This window comes from Sorex araneus, chromosome 5, assembly GCF_027595985.1.
Source record: "Sorex araneus isolate mSorAra2 chromosome 5, mSorAra2.pri, whole genome shotgun sequence".
In the NCBI taxonomy this organism is placed as follows: domain Eukaryota; kingdom Metazoa; phylum Chordata; class Mammalia; order Eulipotyphla; family Soricidae; genus Sorex; species Sorex araneus.
This window is the reverse complement of record NC_073306.1, coordinates 14,317,862-14,338,186: the sequence shown is the minus strand read 5'-3', so window position 1 is coordinate 14,338,186 and position 20,325 is coordinate 14,317,862. Positions and strand designations below refer to the sequence as shown.

Sequence of the window (20,325 nt, the reverse complement as noted above, 5' to 3'; positions counted from 1 at the left end):
CCTACCAACACTGTATAGCATGGGAATAGGAAGGGACGGGGGAAAAATCATATTACAACCATCTTGCCCACTTTACATTTACGGCAATCCAGCGACCAGATATCAACAAGTAAGCCTTTAAATCGGCAATCTTCAAACTGCAGCTGTGGGGTATACAAGGACTTACCAAAGGGCCCAGAGTCTGGAGGGAATCGACCTTGAGACCCTTAATTCCCAGCAATGTTCTTTTAAAGACTGAGCTGCCAGATCACCACACGTCTCCTGGGGACTCAAGGTGACAACGGGAAAGAATCCCCCACCCATCAAAGCAGCACTGGAGTCCTGGGATGGCAGACAGCCTTGAGGTCTAACTTCTGATGTGTTAAACAAAGGGATTGGCTAGAAAAAATGGAATTTACGGAAATCTTCTTTCATCACCATTATCACTGTCACTGTCATCCTGTTGTGCATCGGTTTGCTCAAGTGGGCGCCAGTAATGTCTCCATTGTGAGACTTGTTGTTACTGTTCTTGGCATATCCAATATGACACAGGGAGCTTGCCAGGCTCTGCCATGCGAGCAGGATACCCTCGATTGCTTGCCAGGCTCTCCGAGAGGGAGGGAGGAATCGAATCCCAGTTGGCCACGTGCAAGGCAAACGCCCTACCTGCAAAGCCATATCTTGTTCAAAAGATGTACTTCCTAAAGTGTTTTTTCTCTAAAACTAATTTATTGAAGTACTGGTGAGGTACTTGCCTTTTTTTTTTTGATTACTATTAATGTTTCCTTATGAAATTGGTTTTTAAATTTTTTTAAATTTTATAAAGTAGTTCACAGCATTTGATTACATTTAGTATTCAAACACCAATCCCACCACCATTACATCGTCCCACCACCATATTTCAGAAGTTTCTATCCCAAACTCCAACCCCTGACCCAAAGCAGAACTGAAATAATATATTTTGCATTGTTTGTTATGAAAAACCACTGGAAATGCTACAAAAAAGTTTCCTTAGAGGAAGGAGTGTGAAGATTGTTGTATTTCACCCAGGGGCCACTAAGTCCTTCTATAAGAGATCACTAACATGCTGTTAAAGGTTGAGCCTTGTGTACATATATGTGTGTGTGTGTATAATGTATATGTATAGCACTGTCATCCTGTTCATCCATTTGCTCTAGCGGGCACCAGTAACGTCTCCATTGTGAGACTTGTTGTTACTGTTTTTGGCATATCGAATAAGCCACGGGGAGCTTGCCAGGCTCTGCCATGTGGGTGGGATACTCTCGGTAGCTTGCCGGGCTCTCCGAGAGGATGGAGGAATAGAACCTGGGTTGGCCGTGTGCAAGGCAAACGCCCTACCCACTGTGCTATAGCTCCAATCCAATATATATGTATTTATCTGTTAAAAATAAATAAAATAAAAAAAATATTTCTCTCTAAGATTGGCTGCCTCCACTGTGGTGCAGCACTCTTGGAGCGTGGGCAGGGTGTGTGGGATGAAGTGTCGTGGCCACATGCTCCAGGAACAGGTCCACCTGTGGGTGAGGCTCGGCCCAAGCTGTGGAGAGTGACCGTGACTCAGGTGGCGGTTGAGTTCTGGAGGTTTTTGGCTGCCAGGGCTGGGCCCCTTGGTGGGGGGAGGGGTCTCACCCGCCCCCCCCCACCTCTGCGGCGCCCCTAATAAAACAGCCTGGCGCGGGGTCCGGCAGCTTGGCTACGGCCAGTGCCATGTTATGCTCCCTCCCGGGAGAGAAGGACTAGGTACTTGCCTTTCATCCTGCAGATCCTGGTTTGACCCCAGCACTCATGATTGCCCGGTGAGCACAGAATTGGGGCTAGCCCCTAAGCAGCAGTGCTTTTGGGAGTGGGGAGTGGCCACCCCCAAAACCAAAATTTTATTGCGGTTGGGAGAGATCTCAAAGGGCTGGGCTGCAGGCCCGGCATGCGCAATCTCCAGCACCACAAGTGTGGCCCCACAATCACTGGGGACAGTCCTGGTGACCCCTAGCACTGACCGCACTGCTGAGCTTCGAATGCAAGGTGGAGCGGAGGGTCAGCCAGAGTGGCCCCTGGACACAGCCTGGGGAGACCCCTCGGAGTATCTGCTACAATCTGTAACAGGCTTATGCTGTTTTGATTAATCATTATGATAAAATCACTCAATAAATAATAGATTAAAAAATCATTTGATTCTAATGGCTAAGATGACTGATATATATTAGGAAATGATTCTGTGGGAAAGAGAGAAAGGCAAAAAGATTTAATACAAGAAGAAAAAGAAACAATGTAAACATTCTGATGGTTAGCAAAAGTTTCCCATCTCTCTTCACAGACCTTCAAAATGGTAGAGTATTTATACACTGCTAGATATATTTTAAATTTGATATAACAGTTTTGTCAATATTTGCAAACTTAGAAATGATATAATTTGCAACTATTTAAACTTTATGATGAAAAATTTAAATGTCAACTTAAAAATGTGCCAAGGGTAGGGATTTAAAAACTCTTTTAGGTTTATACAATTAGGAGTTTGAAGTTCTAACATGTTTTGAGACTATGAGGGATCAACGAAGAAAAAGTTAAGTCCAGCCAAAAGAAATAAGTTAAAATCAGATGGTAAAAAAAATCACCAAATTTACAGTCTGTACATAGACTGAAATTGAGTTTCTTTCTTCCTAAGCCATCTCCCCTGACAACTTTAGTTACTCCTATGATGATAAGCACTCACTGTCACTGTCATCCCGTTGCTCATCGATTTGCTCGAGCGGGCACCAGTAACGTCTCCATTGTGAGACTTGTTGTTACTTCAGAAACTAAAAACAAAGTCAGCCTTTGATGAGATGCCTTCCTACTATCATGCCTTTCTAATAAGTCTGCTGGGGGTTCACTGGAGTCTCTTCAGGAAATTCTAATATGTAATTTAAAACTGGGTAAAATAGTTGTTTTAAAATAGTTGTTTTACATAGTAGGTTTACACTGATGTCAAGTTATCAGGTGACATACAGGAAAATTACAAGATGCTGTAATTTTTTTTACAAAAATTTGTAAATTTTTTAGTAGTTTAGTCTGGTTTGCCCTTAAGTGGAGAAGCTCCAACAGCTGCAGGTTTTGTTCTTTTGGGGTTTGGGGGCTACACCTAGCTCCACACTCAGGGGTCACTCCTGACAGCTCGCAGGGGACCATCTGCAGTGCTGGGGATCGAGCCTGTGCCTCCTGCATGCAAAGCATGTGCTTAGTCCACTGGGCCATCTCACCAGCCTCAAAGGATGCAGCTTCATCACCTTGATCATCATCCAGTATTGCAGCTAACATTCAGCAATCCTGTTACGGCATTTCTTTCTCCTTACGTAAAAATTCTAGTTCCTCAGCAATTATCTCTATCAGGGAACTCCAATTCTCTTCCCCAGAGATTCATATGCCTGGCAGGCTGGTCCATCACCTTAAAAGACAAGTTCAGGGGCTGACCCAGGTTCAATTCCCGGCATCCCAAATGGTCTCCTGAGCACCACCAGGATGTAATTCCTGAGTGCAGAGCCAGGAGTAACCCCTGAGCACTACCAGGTACCACCCAAAAACAAAACAAAACAAGATTAAGACAAAAGACAAGTTCACTTGAAGCCTTATTCTGTCTCTGAAAGCAACTACGTCATGAATTGACCCTAAAAGCGAAGGGTCTGAAATTGGATGGGAGAATAAAGGAGGGAAGAAATAAGGAACTTCAGGGAAAAGGGAGGGAGAGAAAGGTGAAAGAGCAATAATGAAAGGAAGAAGGGACGGATGGATGTCCATGATCTACTTTCGCTCCTAATGAAGGAACCTTAGAACTACCTTACCTCCTAATGAAGGAACCTTAGAACTACCGTATCTCCAGTCTCTGCCATTCTTAAAGACAATTTAAATGGAGATTTTAATTGCTTCTTCAATTTAATAACTGATTCTTATTAATCCTAAATGACCCACACAAACAACATTCCTCAAGAAATGAGTAAAATTTCACCACTGTGTGTCACCTGAGGAAACCAGTTTGGGGATTAATCTCAGAACCACTTAAATTACTCTTTTTTTTTTTGAGCATTCCTTCAATTAAAAAAAAATGCTGCCTCAGGCTATACGAATGAAGTCAAATCTATCTAATTATGGTCACATGATCTTCGGGAGGTTCCACACCTGAATTAGGCGACAGGACCATGTGGTCTTAATTAGGCTCCACACCTTGTCAGTCTCCCCAGCTTTCTAGCTTATTTCCCCAGCAAATCCCTCCAGGGTTAATTAAAAAATACAGAGCTATTTGATATCTATAAAATGTTCACTAGTTTTCATGTGACACTTCCTCATCTAATGAACGCTCAAGAACTGAGCATTAGTACTGGTAGATTTAGGGTGTGTGTGTGTGTGTGTGTGTGTGTGTGTGTGTGTGTTTAAATATGTATGTTAAATATACATATATATACACATGTACACATGTCTTTTGTTTTGTTTGGGGGGCCACACCCATCGATGCGATGCTCACGGTTTACTCCAAGCTTTGCACTCAGGCATTTGGGGGGACCACATGGGATACCAGGGATCGAACCCAGGTGTGCCAAGTACAAGGCAAGCGCCCTCTCTGCTGTCCTATCTCTCCAGCCCTGTGTGTTAAGACCTTCTTTTGATCAATAGCATGTATTTCACAGGGCTATGTCTCTGCCAAAATACAGTGAATTGACTTACACAAGATCCCATAACTGGGCCTTCTTTATTTATGCACTAGCTTCAAAAAAGCTTCAGGCTTTAAAATTCTTAGTAAATTAAAAAAAAATTAAATAAGTTTTGAGCCCAGCACTGAAAAAAACAATACAGTTTTTATATCTCCAGAACTACGACTGTAGATAACCGTTTATATAACATTATTTATAATTAAGACTGTAACCTATGTCTATCACTGATTCTGATTTCTGCTACATGCACAAAATAACAAGATTCATTTTTTTTGTGCTGTTTTAAGCCACTCATATTTGTTGCATACTTTTTAAGAACTTAAAAAACTTGAAAAGTCTCTAACAAACTCATGAAGGTGTACATGAACGGGTACATACAGTAACATGTAAAGGTTACTCACTTTGGCAATATGTGCATTATACTTTATATATTTCTTTGGCTTATATATGAAATAACTAAACTTACTATTTTTTCCCAAGTGGATTTTCCTGGATTTTCGTTATAAACACTGTAAGGCAAAGTATGTTTTTATAGGCCTTAAGTTCATGCATAACATGTTTCTGGGATTCCAGCCCGATAGAAGAACACTGCTATTCAGTGGGGGATACTATTTAATAACAAAAAGGAAAACAGGAGTTGGAAAGAATGAGGATGGAAAGAAGAATTTTTAAAAAGTTGACGGACATAATAAATCTAAAAGGTATATAAAAAATCGGGAAAATCCATTTGGAACAAAAATATCAGCAGCCTCTGATATTTATAGATTAATTTTGTGAAAAACAATTCTCCTCTAAAATGAATGTAATCAATATCACATGTTAAATATATTAATAAACATTTAAAATAAGGTTACGCATCTTAGCTACATTTGAAAGTTGATTTTTTTCCCTCCGATCTGCAAATGGTTGAAAGCGGCCACATCTATCAAAATGTCTTAGTTGGGGGAATTTACTGCAGGAATTTAAATTCTCTAACTCTCCCTCACTGATCTGTTCTCCACAGGGTAAGTGATAGAGCCCAGGACACATGCGTACGGGGGCACTCTGGTGCTGTCACCTCCCCTGCCACCCCAACAACAACTTTTTCACAAGACTGTCTCAAATCCAGATCTGGAAGAGGATTTGCTCTGAAAAGTTCAGGCATGTGTGTATCAAAAAAGTGGCTGAATCCATTAAGTTTTCTAATTTGATATTAATAAAGCTATAACGCAAATAATATCACCAAAGAAAGAACCTCGTGGGAAGCTATTAACTACAGGGATGGGTGTTGAAGACACTGACGTCAGGGTATCTTTAAAAATCCCAGTAATCCATTCAGCTCCTTCGATTCTCGGAGTGAGAAACCCACTTCCAAGCATATGGGCACAAGTACCTCGGCCTCTTCATGCCGCTTGCCTATCCCACGGGCAGAAAAGGCAGGATATTTGGTTAGGCATATGTTTCCGAATAAAGACAGGAAAATTCCAACTTCAAAACCAAATATTTTCCTTATTTAATTCTGGTATCTTATTGGTCCATATGCTGCCTCCTCCTCACAGTATGGTACCCAAAATCTCCTAGATTTTGACTTCTTTTTTTTTTTTTTTTTCAAAGCATAAGGGTAACGTCAGGCAGACAGAATTGCGGAATGGAAATACTGCATGAGAAAGAACAAAACTGATGATGATCTAAATACATAACGACACACTTGCTGAAGACATTAGGTGTTCCACAAATGCTTCTGGAAATGGTGCTCTGTGAACATTTGCTGTGATAAATTCATCTTTCTCTAAATCAGGACTTCTCACGAGTAACCCACAACCCATTCTCTGTAATTTAATGGAAAACATCTGGCGGTATTTCTAAATGCTACAGGCTAGCATTTTTCAAACAATGCCTGTCTCCACGCCCGGAGCAAATGAAGCTACCAGAAGCAGTGGTGAGATGAGGAAAGTCTCGCACACATCATCTGGTTATAGAGGTCTGGTCTGGCCTTACGCTAGACCCAGTCCTAGATTTTTCAACTGAGAGCCCAGCTATTTCTTTTTTACTTTTGTTGGCTTATGCTATATATCAGCTTGTATGTCTGCAACCAAGAAAATACTAGTTAAGTGCTGTTCAGTGCAAGAAACAAAATCTGGTTTCTAGGGCCGGGGTTGTGGCTCAAGCCAGAGAACATACAAAGTCTTGGGTCCAATCCCTGTTTCTGCCTGCCCCCTCCCAAGCACCATGAGGGATGCCAGTGATGCCCATAATCCCTCAGCACTTCCTGAAGAAGCTCCGAGCACCGTTGAGCACCGAGCACCGATTGTTAAACAACAATCTTGGTTTTGCCTCATATATAATAATCGCAGCAGATAATCTAATTCTTGTTAACATCCTAACTTAGAAATTGACGATGTGGGAACTCTATTATAATAATTGACAATATGGCTTTGACTATCAGGAAAAAGAAACAGTAAGTTTAAGAACCTCAATCTCACTTAGACATAATACATATTATAAAGATCCTGAGAAGTCACACGATAAAAAAATCTTGAAGTCAATTGAGCTCACATTACAAACAGTACTCGAGAGCAGAACTCTTTATACAACCTATTTGCATCTTTTAGAGCTAGATAAATATGTAGAGCACAGACTGGGAAGTGCTGTTTAAAAATATGGCCATGAGTCTTTAGATTTAGTATCTGAAGAAAGATTGAAAAAACAATCTTTATTAATATATTCAAGAGGAGATCATAGCACTCAAATTTGTTTTGTCGTGGGGGACATCAGAATTATATCTTGTAGAGCTTGGGAGACCATGTGGTGTTAGAAGAATCAAACTTGGGACACTGCATGCTGGGGATATGTTCTAGTCCTATGAGCTATATTTCCAGCCTAAAATTCAGTGTGTGTGTGTGTGTGTGTGTGTGTGTGTGTGTGTGTGTGTGTGCGCGCGCACACACAGTGCTAGAAATAAAATAAAACTTAAATGTTTGGGATGGAAACATTCAAAATATGGTGGTGGGAAGGTGCAAATGGTGATGGGGTTGGTGTTTGAATATTAAATGTAATGAATTATTGTGGACAACTTTATAAAGATAAAATTTGGAAAAAAACCCTTAAATTTTTTAAAAATTATTTATTTTTTTTAATTAGTGTTTCACCATGAGGGTACAGTTACTGATTTATACATTTTCGCACTTGTGTTTCCCTCATACAATGTTCAAGAACCCATCCCTTCACCAGTGCCCATTCTCCACCACCAATAAACCCAGTATCCCTCCCATCCCCCAATCCCATCTCCCTCCACCCCACCCTGCCTCTGTGGCAGGGTATTCTCTTTTGTTCTCTCTCTCCAATTGGGTGTTGTGGTTTGCAATAGGGGTGCTGAGTGGCCATTGTGTTCAGTCTCTAGTCTATTTTCAGCATGCATCACCCTTCCCGAGCGTGGCCTCCAACCACATTTTACTTGAAAACCCCTTAATTTTGAACGTAAATATAGTTCACCTTCTAGAAGTTAACTTACCTGCATTGAAATAAGAATGAAATCAATTAGGCTCCCAATTCCACAAAACCCAACAGTGCAAAACTTTAATAAGCCTAGGAAAAAGGAAAAGTCATTATGTACAATCTGGAAATTCATATAAATATTGGCAACTTCTTTTCATTTATCAAGCCATTAAATATATCACAAACTCTGTATCATATACATGAACAACTTAAAAATATAAAATCCTCTAGAGAGATATAGATAGTACAGGGGATGTGCTTGTATTGCACATGGCTGACCTGGGTTCCATCCTATGGCATCGGTCCTATCAGAAGTGACTGAGCACAAAGCCAGAAGTGAGCCCTGAGCATCTCTGGGTGTGGGCCTCCAACACAACACAAAACAATAATGATCAAACCTTCACTAGAAAATGAGAGAAATTAAAAGGACCCTGTTTATCCAAGACACCATAAACTTATGAACTGACTTAACAAATAACAGAGTGGGCCAGAGAGAGCACAGCAGATGGGGCACCTGTCTCGTATGTGGCCAACCTGGGTTTGATCCCGGCCTGAGCCCCACCAGGAGTGATCCCTGAGTGCCAAACCAGGTGTAATCCCTGAGCAGCATCAGGCATGTCTCCAAAAAGAAACAAGATAGAAAAGGGAAGATAGCATAATCTTACAAAATTTATCTGATTTATTTACTTTTGGATTTGGAGGCCACCCCCCAGTCCTGACTCTCTGCCTCAGCGGGGCCCTGGGGGCTGTGGGCAGTGCTGGGGGCTCAGATCAAGGCAGGACGCACACAAGGCCAGAAAGAGTCTCACCTCCTACACTACCATCTACCTCTCTGGCCTCTCTTGCTTTTTTTAAAAAATGAAAACATACAAATGCATCGTGGTTTTAAATTAAAAGCTAAATCAAAGATGAACTATTGTTTTAATTAAAGGCTATGTCTTTGTGACTACAATCTGGTCCTATTTTAACAATTAACACATATCAAGCAATATATATCCCCAAGTGTTCTTGACTGGATTTCAATAAAAGCCAGGGGGACAGACAGAAGAAAATAGTGATAATGTAGGACTGCTAAAACTGTAGTAGTGGAAGTAACCCGGCTACAGATGGTTGATCTCTTGTTACCACTTTTTATGCATTTTAATAGGGCTGGAGCGATAGCACAGCACAGCAGTAGGGCGTTTGCCTTTCATGTGGCTGACCCGTGTTCGAGTTCGATTCCTCCGCCCCTCTCGGAGAGCCCGGCAAGCTACCGAGAGTATCGCACCCGCACGGCAGAGCCTGGCAAGCTCCCAGTGGCGTATTGGATATGCCAAAAAACAGTAACAATAAGTCTCACAGTGAGAGACGTTACTGGTGCCCGCTCGAACAAATAGTGACCACTGTCAGCAGAGGGTGGAGCTGGGCCATTTGGGCCGCCCCCAGCAGTGGGAGGTGGGGGTGGGGGTGGGGGTGGAGGAGGACCCGTATGGGTGTGGAACCCATGAGGAGCCATCCAGGGCCACAGAATTTCTAAGGAGAAAAGGCCAAAGGAGGGGGCTGGAGCAATAGCACAGCGGGTAGGGCGTTTGCCTTGCATGAGGCCGACCCGGGTTCGATTCCCAGCATCCCATATGGTCCCCTAAGCAGCGCCAGGGGTGATTCCTGAGTGCAGAGCCAGGAGTAACCCAAAAAGCAAAAAAGAAAAGGCCAAAGGAAATTCTTCATTTTGTCCATAATAATTACAGAATATTTTTTAGTTCTAATATCCCTACTTATTTAGGTTTACCACGTGACCCGAGTTTTAATGTCCATTTCCAGTGGAGAGTTCAAATACATAGTATCAAGCCACACCAAAGTAATCAGGAGAGAAGACTGCTCTAACACTGCAAAATGTGATCAGGAACTCAGTTAGCTTGAGCTTATCCCATACTGTGTCCCCGCACTGGTTATTAGGTACAGTCAAAAATCAACGATCCTTTCCGCTAGATGCCTCGCGGTCCTTAGTCACACTTCATATTTTCAAGTATGAAAATAGCTGGTGACAGAGCACAGACACGAGGAGAGACACGCAACTTCCCGAGCACATGACGAGGAAGTGAGAGAGGCAGACTGGGGGTGGGAGAAGATGAGTCACCGTTTTTATATTTAAACATGGTTTGCTTTCCAGACCTCCCGCTTCAGATATAAAATTGGGATGAAACAAGACTCTTCGCGAAAGCATAGGAAGTATTCGGCTACACAGAGATGCCATGAAAATCACAATCGCCCCGGCACACAATCTGGGAAGAAGAGTCAGCCTGAAATATGCAGGTGCGTGGCTTCCCCGGTCCATCCTTCCATTCAGTATTTATTCCCAATCTCCCCCGTTGTTTTCTGATTAGCTGCATTTTAGCACTGGCGGCCAGGGAACTGTACCCATGCACTCAGCGTGCCGTGTGCAAGCATTTGCTCTCGGTATTTCTGAACTGGATCCCGCTGACATAGCATCTGAGTGGCTGGCAAGTGGGAAAGAGCCGTTTTCCTTCCTTCAAATTGTTTATGAAAAGACTATCAGGGGGCTGGAGTGACAGCATAGCGGGTAGGGTGTTTGTCTTGCACGTGGCCGACCTGGGTTTGATTCCCAGCATCCCAGATGGTCGCCTGAGAACCCAGATTTTCTGAGTGCATGAGCCAGGAGTAACCCCTGTGCAACGCTGGGTGTGACCAAAAAAGCAAACAAACAAAACCTATCAAGAGTGACACAAATTCATTCTTTTGTTTTTGTTTTTTTTTTTTGCTTTTTGGGCCACACCCAGTGATGCTCAGGGGTTACTCCTGGCTCTGCACTCAGGAATTACTCCTGGAAGTGCTCAGGGGACCGTATGGGATGCTGGGAATCGAACCTTGGTTGGTCGTGTGCAAGGCAAATGCCCTACCCGCTGTGCTATCACTTCAGCCCCACAAATTCGTTCTCTTTAACCACAATTAGTGAAGTAAAGGTGAGCCGTGTGAGAGCCCGGGTTGGTGTCCTGCTTCCTCTGACAAAGTTCTTCTCTCAGCTTTCCTCAGAGTCCTTCCTCAAAGACGAGCCTTTCTAACCCGAGACATCTATAATAGCTTCACTCGTTTTTTTTTGTTCATTTTGTCTTCCTGGGCCCTACAAATTCCTAAATAGAGGTTCTCCAATTATTCACATTTACCAATTCTTTCAATAGTTAGTACAATTTTGACACATGTGTATGACTCTCAAAATTCTAGAAAGAGGGCTGGAGTGACCACACAGTGGATAGGGCGTTTGTCTTGCACTCGGCCAACCCGGGTTCAATTCCCAGCATCCCATATGGTCCCCTGAGCACCGCCAGGGGTAATTCCTGAGTGCAGAGCCAGGAGTAACCCCTGAGCACTGCCAGGTGTGACCCAAAAAGCAAAAAAAAAAAAAAAAAAAAAAATCTAGAAACAATCTAAATGTCTAGTGAAAGAACTGTCTCAAAAAAACTGGGGTGCAACTCACCATAGGATGGAATAGAAGGAATTCCTACAGACATATTAAAAATAATGACATATATTAGTAGGCAATTTATTGGTGATGTGCTAATACTCAGAGAGAAAGATACCAAGTCATTCATATCAGACATTTGGTTGCCACATCCCCTCTCAAGAATGTTCCAGAAAAATGAACGTGAGAAAGTTCTGTTCAGATAAAACATTAGAGTAAAAGAATGTGTTTGGAACTTAAGTCAATTCTATCTGTTCCTGGAATAGCATACTATAAAATATGCCTAAAATATGAACTACAAAATGAGTCCCAGATCATATTTAGGTCTTCAAGAGTCTTTGAACTAATCTCTGGTGGCAGGAAGCAGACCAAGACTTGTTTGGGAAAGAGCAGAGACTCAAATGGACACGAGCAAACTCTGACAAATACTAGCCTGGCTACTACTTGGGCTCCCACAATTTTCTACTCCTGCTGCAAGCCACAGAACCATGAAACTGAAACAGTGTCAATCAGGCCAGCATCCTCTAACTTAGGCTCGTCTCTTGCACATTCTCCTGAAGCTGTCCCGTGTCACCAAAGGCCTGAAGTCGCCCAGTAGGGAACTGGAGTCTCCTCTCGGCATTCAAGTCTGCTCTTGCCTTGCCATCTCTTCTCCCTCCTCCGCTGTCCCTCAGTGTTTATTACTTTATCCTTCCACATACCTGCAAACCAGCATCAGTCCGGGGTAGGCAACTAGGAATGACTACTGGTTAAATAAATTTTCTGGGGTCAGACAGGACATTGCCGGCAGCCAAGCCCAGCAAGCCCCTCCTGCTAGTCTTCTGAACCTCTGCAAGCATTCGTGAATGCCCTTAGGACGAATTTGATGCCATTTCTCCAAGCTCAGCGCTCTGGCCCTCCACTCTCAGCCTCACACATACAACAGTAGAGTGTGCTTTATATGAAACCTGGTCTATCTGAGCTCACCATTCCGTGTGCTACCTGAGTCCTTCCCACACGTAGTCAATATAGCTAATGAAAGAACACTCTATCACAGTCAACAGCCTCATTTCTAAACAAACACCGATCAACTTCAATAACTATTCTACAGAGCATATATTAAACTGTTTTTTTTCTTTTTGGGTCACACCCAGAGATGTTCAGGGGGTACTCCTGGCCCTGCATTCAGGAATTACTCATGGCGGTGCTTGGGGGACCATATGGGATGCTAGGGACTGAACCCGAGTCAGCCACGTGCAAGGCAAACATCCTTCCTATGTACTATCGCTCTGGCTCCCATATATTAAACTTGATGCAGACAAATACTCTTGCCGTTTTCATTATTTTGATTATACATATGTATCATCATCAGGTAATGATGGGCTATTTATAAACCCACAAAAGTAAATTGACTTTTTATGTTTGGTTTTAGGTTTTGAGCTTCTTCCTAACTCTGTGTTCAGGGATCACCTGTGGAGGTGCTGAGGGGATTAGACCCAGATCAACTGCATATGAGGCAAGAACTGGCTGGACTGTGGCCCCAAAAACTCAGCTCCCCACCCCTGTCAAATAAAAAGGCATTGGCCTCTTATACAGCCTCTATTACTTTCTTAGATCAGGAATATCAGATTTACTGTTGAAAAATTACTTTTATACTCCACATAAAATTGTTTCTAACCAAGAACAATCCATTTGCTCCCTGAATTAGTATTACTATAGATAAATTATTTCAAAAAAAGGTTAAGCTTCCATAGCTTAATAAATTCTTAAACAAGGACTCGGCAACCCTGCAATCTGAGATAACAATGTTCACAACAGATTTATTTTCTAGATCTATTAATATTAATATTGCAACCTTGTTATCTCATCGATTTTAATCCTAGAATTGTATCAACAGTTGCCGCTTTTTTAAACATTAAATAAAAAGTATAAAAATTTAAAAATTAAAAATAAAAAGATTAAGCCTCCAGATGACATAAATGAAGTTCATGCTTTGAAAGGACCTTATTTATACTTTTGTAACAGAAACTTTGTAGTTTAAAAACATGAATTCAATAAAAAGATTTATTTGGGGATATAGTAAAAGAGCTGAGATTAACTTTTGGGCATTTTCAAACACTTTTGACACATCGTTTTTTTTTTTCATTTTACTACACGTTGAATCTTGCTAACACACTTCTGTCTACATGGGCTGTTTTTAGAAAATGTAGATATTTCATATTGGAGTTGCTGCTGCCAAACCGCAAGTATTGTACGATGATTTAGCAGTTATTATTATTCTTTTTGTGTCTGCGACTATAAAGGAGAGCTTTCAAATTTAAAAAAATGTTAAACCGATAAATTCCTTTATTTGTTCTATGATCTGTAGGTACCAGTCCAAACTGGTAACTTCAAACGTATAAAAGCAACAATATAACCAAAGATTTTATTTTTAAGATTTGGGCTTAAAAACATACAATGCTTTGTTATTCTCATAATAAAAAATATTTACATTTTAAAAAGAATACTATTACAAAAAGAATATCTCTCCTGTCAACTGCTCTGAGTTATTATCTTTGAGAATTCTAATCTTTTAGTGTTACAGATGAACAAAATATTGCAAATTTTAAAAATCACAGATGTTAACAGAGTTAGAAAAAAAACAACAGACAGAATATTACTAGAAAATAAATCTTCATGGTGAAAATTTTTGGCTTTCAACTAAAGGAACATTGATATATTGAGGACTAAACCATTTGAAGAAAATAAAGCTTTTACTGAATATCATATGCAACCTTCAACTCCAACACCCAAATTTCCTTGTTCACTCTGAATTAAAATTTATATAATTGGGGGGGTGGGAGGGATGCTGGGTTTATTTGTGGTGAAGAATGGGCACTGGTGAAGGGATGGGTTCTCAAACTTTATATGAGGGAAACATGAGCACAAAAATGTATAAATCTGTAACTGTACCCTCACGGTGATTCACTAATTAAAAAATAAATAAATTTAAAAAAATTTATATAATAAGATACCATACTCAATACTACTTAAAATACAGGTTTGGGGGCTGGAAAGACACACCTGAGAATCACCCAGAATATCAGAAATGAATACCCCCCCCACCCCGCCCAGCACCAAACTGAAGTAGCCTCTGAGCAACACCAGGTGAGCACCCTTCCAAGCTATCTTAAAAAAAAAAAAAAAGAAAACATTTAAACTTTAAAAATAACTGTCTATAAATACTACCACTATCTTTGATTACCAAAGGGAAAAGATGAAGATTATCAGAAAAACAGAAGTTAAGAAGTATTACAACTAGGCTGGGGCGATAGCACAGCGGGTAGGGCGTTTGCCTTGCATGCAGCTGACCCGGGTTCAATTCCCAGCATCCCATATGGTTCCCCGAGCACTGTCGGGAGTAATTCCTGAGTGCAGAGCCAGGAGTAACCCCTGTGCATCGCCAGGTGTGATCCAAAAAGAAAAAAAAAAGTATTACAACTATTTTTTATTGTAACCAAGCATATTGGTATTCTCTATATAAGGGGGAAAAAATTTTTTTTGAAGGGGGGGAAACTTCCTAATCAGTGTCCAGTGGCCCTGGATACTCCCCCCACCCCAGAGACCTGAAGATACAGTCTCCTCAGGCGCTTCAATGCCGGGGACTCCCCAGGTCAGCCCAGGGTCCGACCCGGTGTTGCTCTGAGGTCATCTCCTGGGCTACACCTAGTAATGCCTGATGTTCAGAGCACGATGCGCTGCTAGAGATCAAAGAGGCAAACGGGCTGGGGGGACAGCTTGGTAACTGAACCACCAGCACCGACTGTCACCCACCACCTGTCCAGCGCCATCCAGGCTGCACCACCATTTGGGGACCCGGCACTGAAACACAAGTGTGCCTCTTTGGGGCACCGCCACTGCGGCCGGGCAAGCCCCCAGAGGGCAGTGAGTGACCCCAGGGCTCCGCAGTCCAGCCCACAGCTCGAGGGCACCCATCGACAGCGTGAAAGGAAACAGGACAAATCTGAAATTTTTTTTTTAAAGTTTAATTGAAAGAATTTATTTACAAACACTGTAATTTTACACATTAGATTAGATCTGATGAGAAAACAATCAAATTCTTAACTTGAAGAGTCTTAGGATGCCAGTGAGATATTTGAATGCTTAAAAAATATTCCAATGCTTAGAGATAAGAGGATTTTCTAGTTGAGAGGATAAATTGGGCATGTGACCACTTAGTTCCTCTCCAAGATCCCACTGAAAGATGGCAAAGGAATTTTTTTCTTTTTCTGCTTTTTGGATCACACATGGCAATGCACAGGGGTTACTCCTGGCTCTGCACTCAGGAATTACTCCTGGCAGTGCTCAGGGAACCATATGGATGCTGGGAATCAAACCCGGGTTGGCCGCATGCAAAGCAAATGCCCTACCCACTGTGCTACTGTTCCAGTCCCAAGGCATAGGAATTTTTGAAATAAACTCAGCAGGACAAAGATAATGGAAGACAAAACAATAGCAACATAAATTCACAAGCTGTATGGCAGAAAAATGAGAAACAATAGATTTAACAACTTTGAATAAATTACACCCTAAGCCAGGCACCAATACACTTACAAAATTAATGCATATCCAAAGGTGGCTGTGATGAATAATGTACATTATTTTAAGTTTCAACTAAATTTTAAATATGCTGGGATCAAACCCAGGTTCTCACACAGGCAAGATATGTGCTTTACCACGGAGTCACATTTCCTGCCTAAAGCTGTTACTTTTTAGGGGCCACTTCCGGCGGGGCTCAGGTGTATACCTGGCTCTGTGTCCCAGGACCACTCTGGGCAGGACTCAGAGGACCCGATGCAGCATTGGGAATCAAACCTGGGTTGGCTGCACGGACAGCAAATGCCTTACCTGCTGTACTAACTTGATCCCCTAGTCATTTTTTAAAAAGCCTTTACACTGAAGCTTGAACTCAAAAGCAAAAAAAAAAAAAAAAAATCACAGTTGCATCTGCAAGTTCAAAGAACCTTAGTGAGAAAGGCCTCTGACGGAATCTAAGAACAGAATGGAACTAAGCGGCTGGAACAGAGGTCTCTCTCAGCTCCTAGCAAGGACGAACACTTACTAACCAGAGTCACCTGTAGACACATCACCCTATTACCTAGTGTTTTAATCTGTAGGGGGAAAATTCAAAATATACATTTAAAAAAATCATTGTGTGCTACAGCGAAGTGTGACAGCTCATCTAACAGCCACAAAGGACTAAGTCACTCAGTAAGACAAACGTTTAAAAACATATTTGCTATTTAAAGTTATCAGTTCAAGCACTGGTGAAGGGATGGGTGTTCGAGCATTGTATAACTGAGACTTAAACCTGAAAACTTTGTAACTTTCCACATGGTGACTCAATAAAAAAAAATTAAAAAAAAATAAAATTATCAGTTCAGAACAAACCATTATGAAGTTATTTTCTCTTGACTCAACCTTTTAAAAAACTTTCTCTGTTCCCCCTTGGTCTCTGGGCCACACCTGACGGTGCTCAGGGCTTACTCCTGGCTCTGTGCTCAGGGCTCACTCCTCGTGGGCTCAGTTGGCCAGATGAGGCACCAGCAATAGACCCCCGCTTGGTTGCGTGTGAGACAAGTATCCTACCCATGTACTATTGCTCTGGCCCCTTAAAAACTTTTCTTTTGAATATTTTTTGGGGGATCACACCCGGTGATGATCAAGGGTTACTTCTGGCTCTACACTTAGAATTACTCCTGGCGTCGCTCAGGGGACTGTATGGGATGCCAGGGCTCAAACATGGATACATCATGTGCAAGGCAAATGTCCTATATGCTGTGCTACTACTCCACCACACCCTACCCCCTAAAAACTTTTTAAAAGTTAGAAATAAGTCCCCTCAAATATATCGATGATTCTGTTCTCTTAAAGAGAACATAATGAAAATAGGCTTTGGATGTCTCCTAAGCATCACCATGTCATTTTCCCTTTCATTATGAACCTAGTCTCTCTGTCCATCCAGTCATCCACCATCTAAAAAGAACATTCAATAAAACACCTTTCCTGGGGCTGGAGTGATAGCACAGCGGGGAGGGCATTTGCCTTGCACGCGGCAGACCGGGGTTTGATTCCCAGCATCCCATATGGTCCCCTGAGCACCTCCAGGAGTAATTCCTGAGTGCAGAGCCAGGAGTACAGGAGTAACCCTGTGCATTGCCAGGTGTAACCCCCCTCCACACCCCCCCCCAAAAAAAAACACCTTTCCTGTGGGCAGCTCAGAGGCCTTCTGCACATGCGCCTGGTTTGGCTGCACTGAGAACAGTGAGAACCAAGACAACCGGTGTGAGACTGTAGCTACGCAACACTTGGAACAGGCCTCTGCTCTCTGCTCCTTACAACCACTTCTCCCACCCCAAGCCCCTTCCCACAGTTCCAACAACACTGAATAGAAAGCGGCAACAGAAATCGACCCCTCTCTGCTTCAGAGATCAGAAACAGAAACCTAACCCTGACTCCACTGCAAAACATTAAGGCCTCTGAGGTTTCAAGAGTCAAGTCGGAATTCCATACCCAGACACTCAGTCTTTTCTAACATTGTCACGGGCCGCCTCTGCAGTCACCTCACCTCTCTGTCATTCTTTCACACACACACACACACACACACACACACACACACACACGCTCTTTCACACCCCATGCTTTTGCCTCTGTGGGTCCCTGTAGCGCATCGCTGTAAACAGTTCATCCTTCAAAATTAGTTCCGACGTCACTTCACCCTGACACCCTGAGACTGACTTACTCAGATCGCCTTTTAGACTCTCTTCACATTCAGCTATTATTGCTCAATCAACACCTATATTTCTTTTATCCAGTATGGACTGGAGCACCAATTCCAGAGCACTCAGTTACTCCTACAGCAGAGAGCAAACATTAAAATGTCTGCTCAAGGAACAGCTCATGTATACAGTATCTTAAACTCAGTCTTCTGCTCCAACACCCTACCCCAGTGTCACAAGACTAGCAGAGACATCCACCCTGCATCACGGGGAAGAGAAGACTGCACTGGCATTTCTGGTGAGTAACAACACGGAAGGAATGAGATTAGCGCGGCTAGCCAGAAAGCAGCGCGTTCACAGTGTTCAAATTTGCTCAGTGAAGAACTAATATAGAAGCAGAGTACTACAGTAAATAAAGCACGAGCGCTTAAGCCATAAAATCTGGGTTCACAGTCAGGTCACTAGCTGAGTGTCCTTGGGTAAATCTCTTCATCTCGACCAATTTCCCTATCCATAAAATCAGGAGGATAACAACAAGCGCTCCAGAGAACAAGGTCGTCTCCGGAGTTGGTGAATCCCTTAACCTCTCTAGGGGCAATTCCTGACCTGTAAATGAAGACTTTGGAAGGGCGATAAAAACTCGGCCGTTGTGAGATTTAAATAAGGGTTGGCGAGGGAAAATATTGCTGCAACCAAAGCGATCATTAAAGGGAAATCGGTTTCAGGAGCGTCAGAAACTATGGCAGATGTGGAGACTGGAACCAGAAGGAAGGGAGGAAGAAAGGCAGGCCAGGCAGAGGCTCCCCCTACCCCACCTCCGGCTGGTCACCATGAAGCCACACCTAACTTCTCCATTCCAGACGCAAGAAGGAGCTCGGGTAAAATCAAAGTATTTTAAGGCGGCGCCAGGACTGACTCATGAAAGGCTTGAACCGCCACGGCTCCCAGAACTAGTGATGACAGCAGTTCCGATGACAGTACCTGCTTTAATAGCGAGGCCACAGCATGACTGCCTGCGCTCTCTGGGAGTGTGTTTTAAGAGAGGAAGGCACGGGAAGCTAGACTTCCTTTTATTTGGTGCTGCTTTTTGAGGCCACAGCTGGCAGAGCTCAGGGCTTACTCCCGGCTCTGTGGTCAGGCCTGGCTCCTGGCCAGGGGTGCTAGGGGGACCAAATCCAGGCCAGCTGCGTGCAAGGCAAGCACCCTCTCTTCCGGCCCCAGTATTTTCTACCCTAGCGACAGTGTGAAGCCCACCGCTGTCGTCTACTCTCCCGGGTGAACAGAAACTACTCGACTCAGTTAGACACAGAACCTGTAGATAGTAGTACACAGATGTCATCTCTGAGCATATGAATATATATTTTTTTTATTTTGCTGGTCTATGATTTTGTTTTAATTCTTTTAAGCCCGATGCTGACATAATTTGCAAATCTGTGCTAATGGTATATCTCTACTGGAATATTTTGGCTACAGCACTTACACATACAAGGATAATTCTACAGTTGTACAGTTTTGAATAGCTACGCGAAAGATGAACTGTATCACAGTCTGGCTTTAGGAAAGCATTCACGAGCAAAGTCTGCCATTCTTCCTGGCAACGCTGAATTTTAAAAGCATCTGCCCTTAAGATCATCGCTATAAGATCCGAGATGTGTTAAATACTCTTTATTTGATACTATAAATGTCGCACTAAAATAGCCAAGAAAAAGGCAACATTTTAGGTACGGGAAATCTTAGTTAAGTTGACATGATTAGGACGGTAAAGATACAGGGGACACTGCCAGCTAGTCCTCAGCCCTTCCCTTTACCGGACTAACGAACACAACTTGGACCAGAGGTTAGTCTTTCTGCTCTAGGAGACAATAAATCGGCCTCCTCCATATTCAGACACATCAATATGACCAGTTAGAGTAATCTGAATTAAAAACTAATCTCCCGGGGCTGGAGCCATAGCACAGCGGGTAGGGCGTTTGCCTTGCAT

The 20,325-nt window shown here is 42.6% G+C and overlaps 1 protein-coding gene across 2 annotated transcripts in view; it reads right to left on the bottom strand.

Moving 5' to 3' along the window:
- TM2D1 (TM2 domain containing 1) overlaps positions 1–20,325 on the bottom strand; it is a 48,013-nt gene that overhangs the window by 6,029 nt on the left and 21,659 nt on the right. For both annotated transcript variants that reach the window (XM_004607098.2, XM_055138619.1), the window contains exon 5: positions 8,167–8,240. In XM_004607098.2, the coding sequence (XP_004607155.1) occupies positions 8,167–8,240 (74 nt within the window). The remainder of the gene's footprint in view (positions 1–8,166; positions 8,241–20,325) is intronic.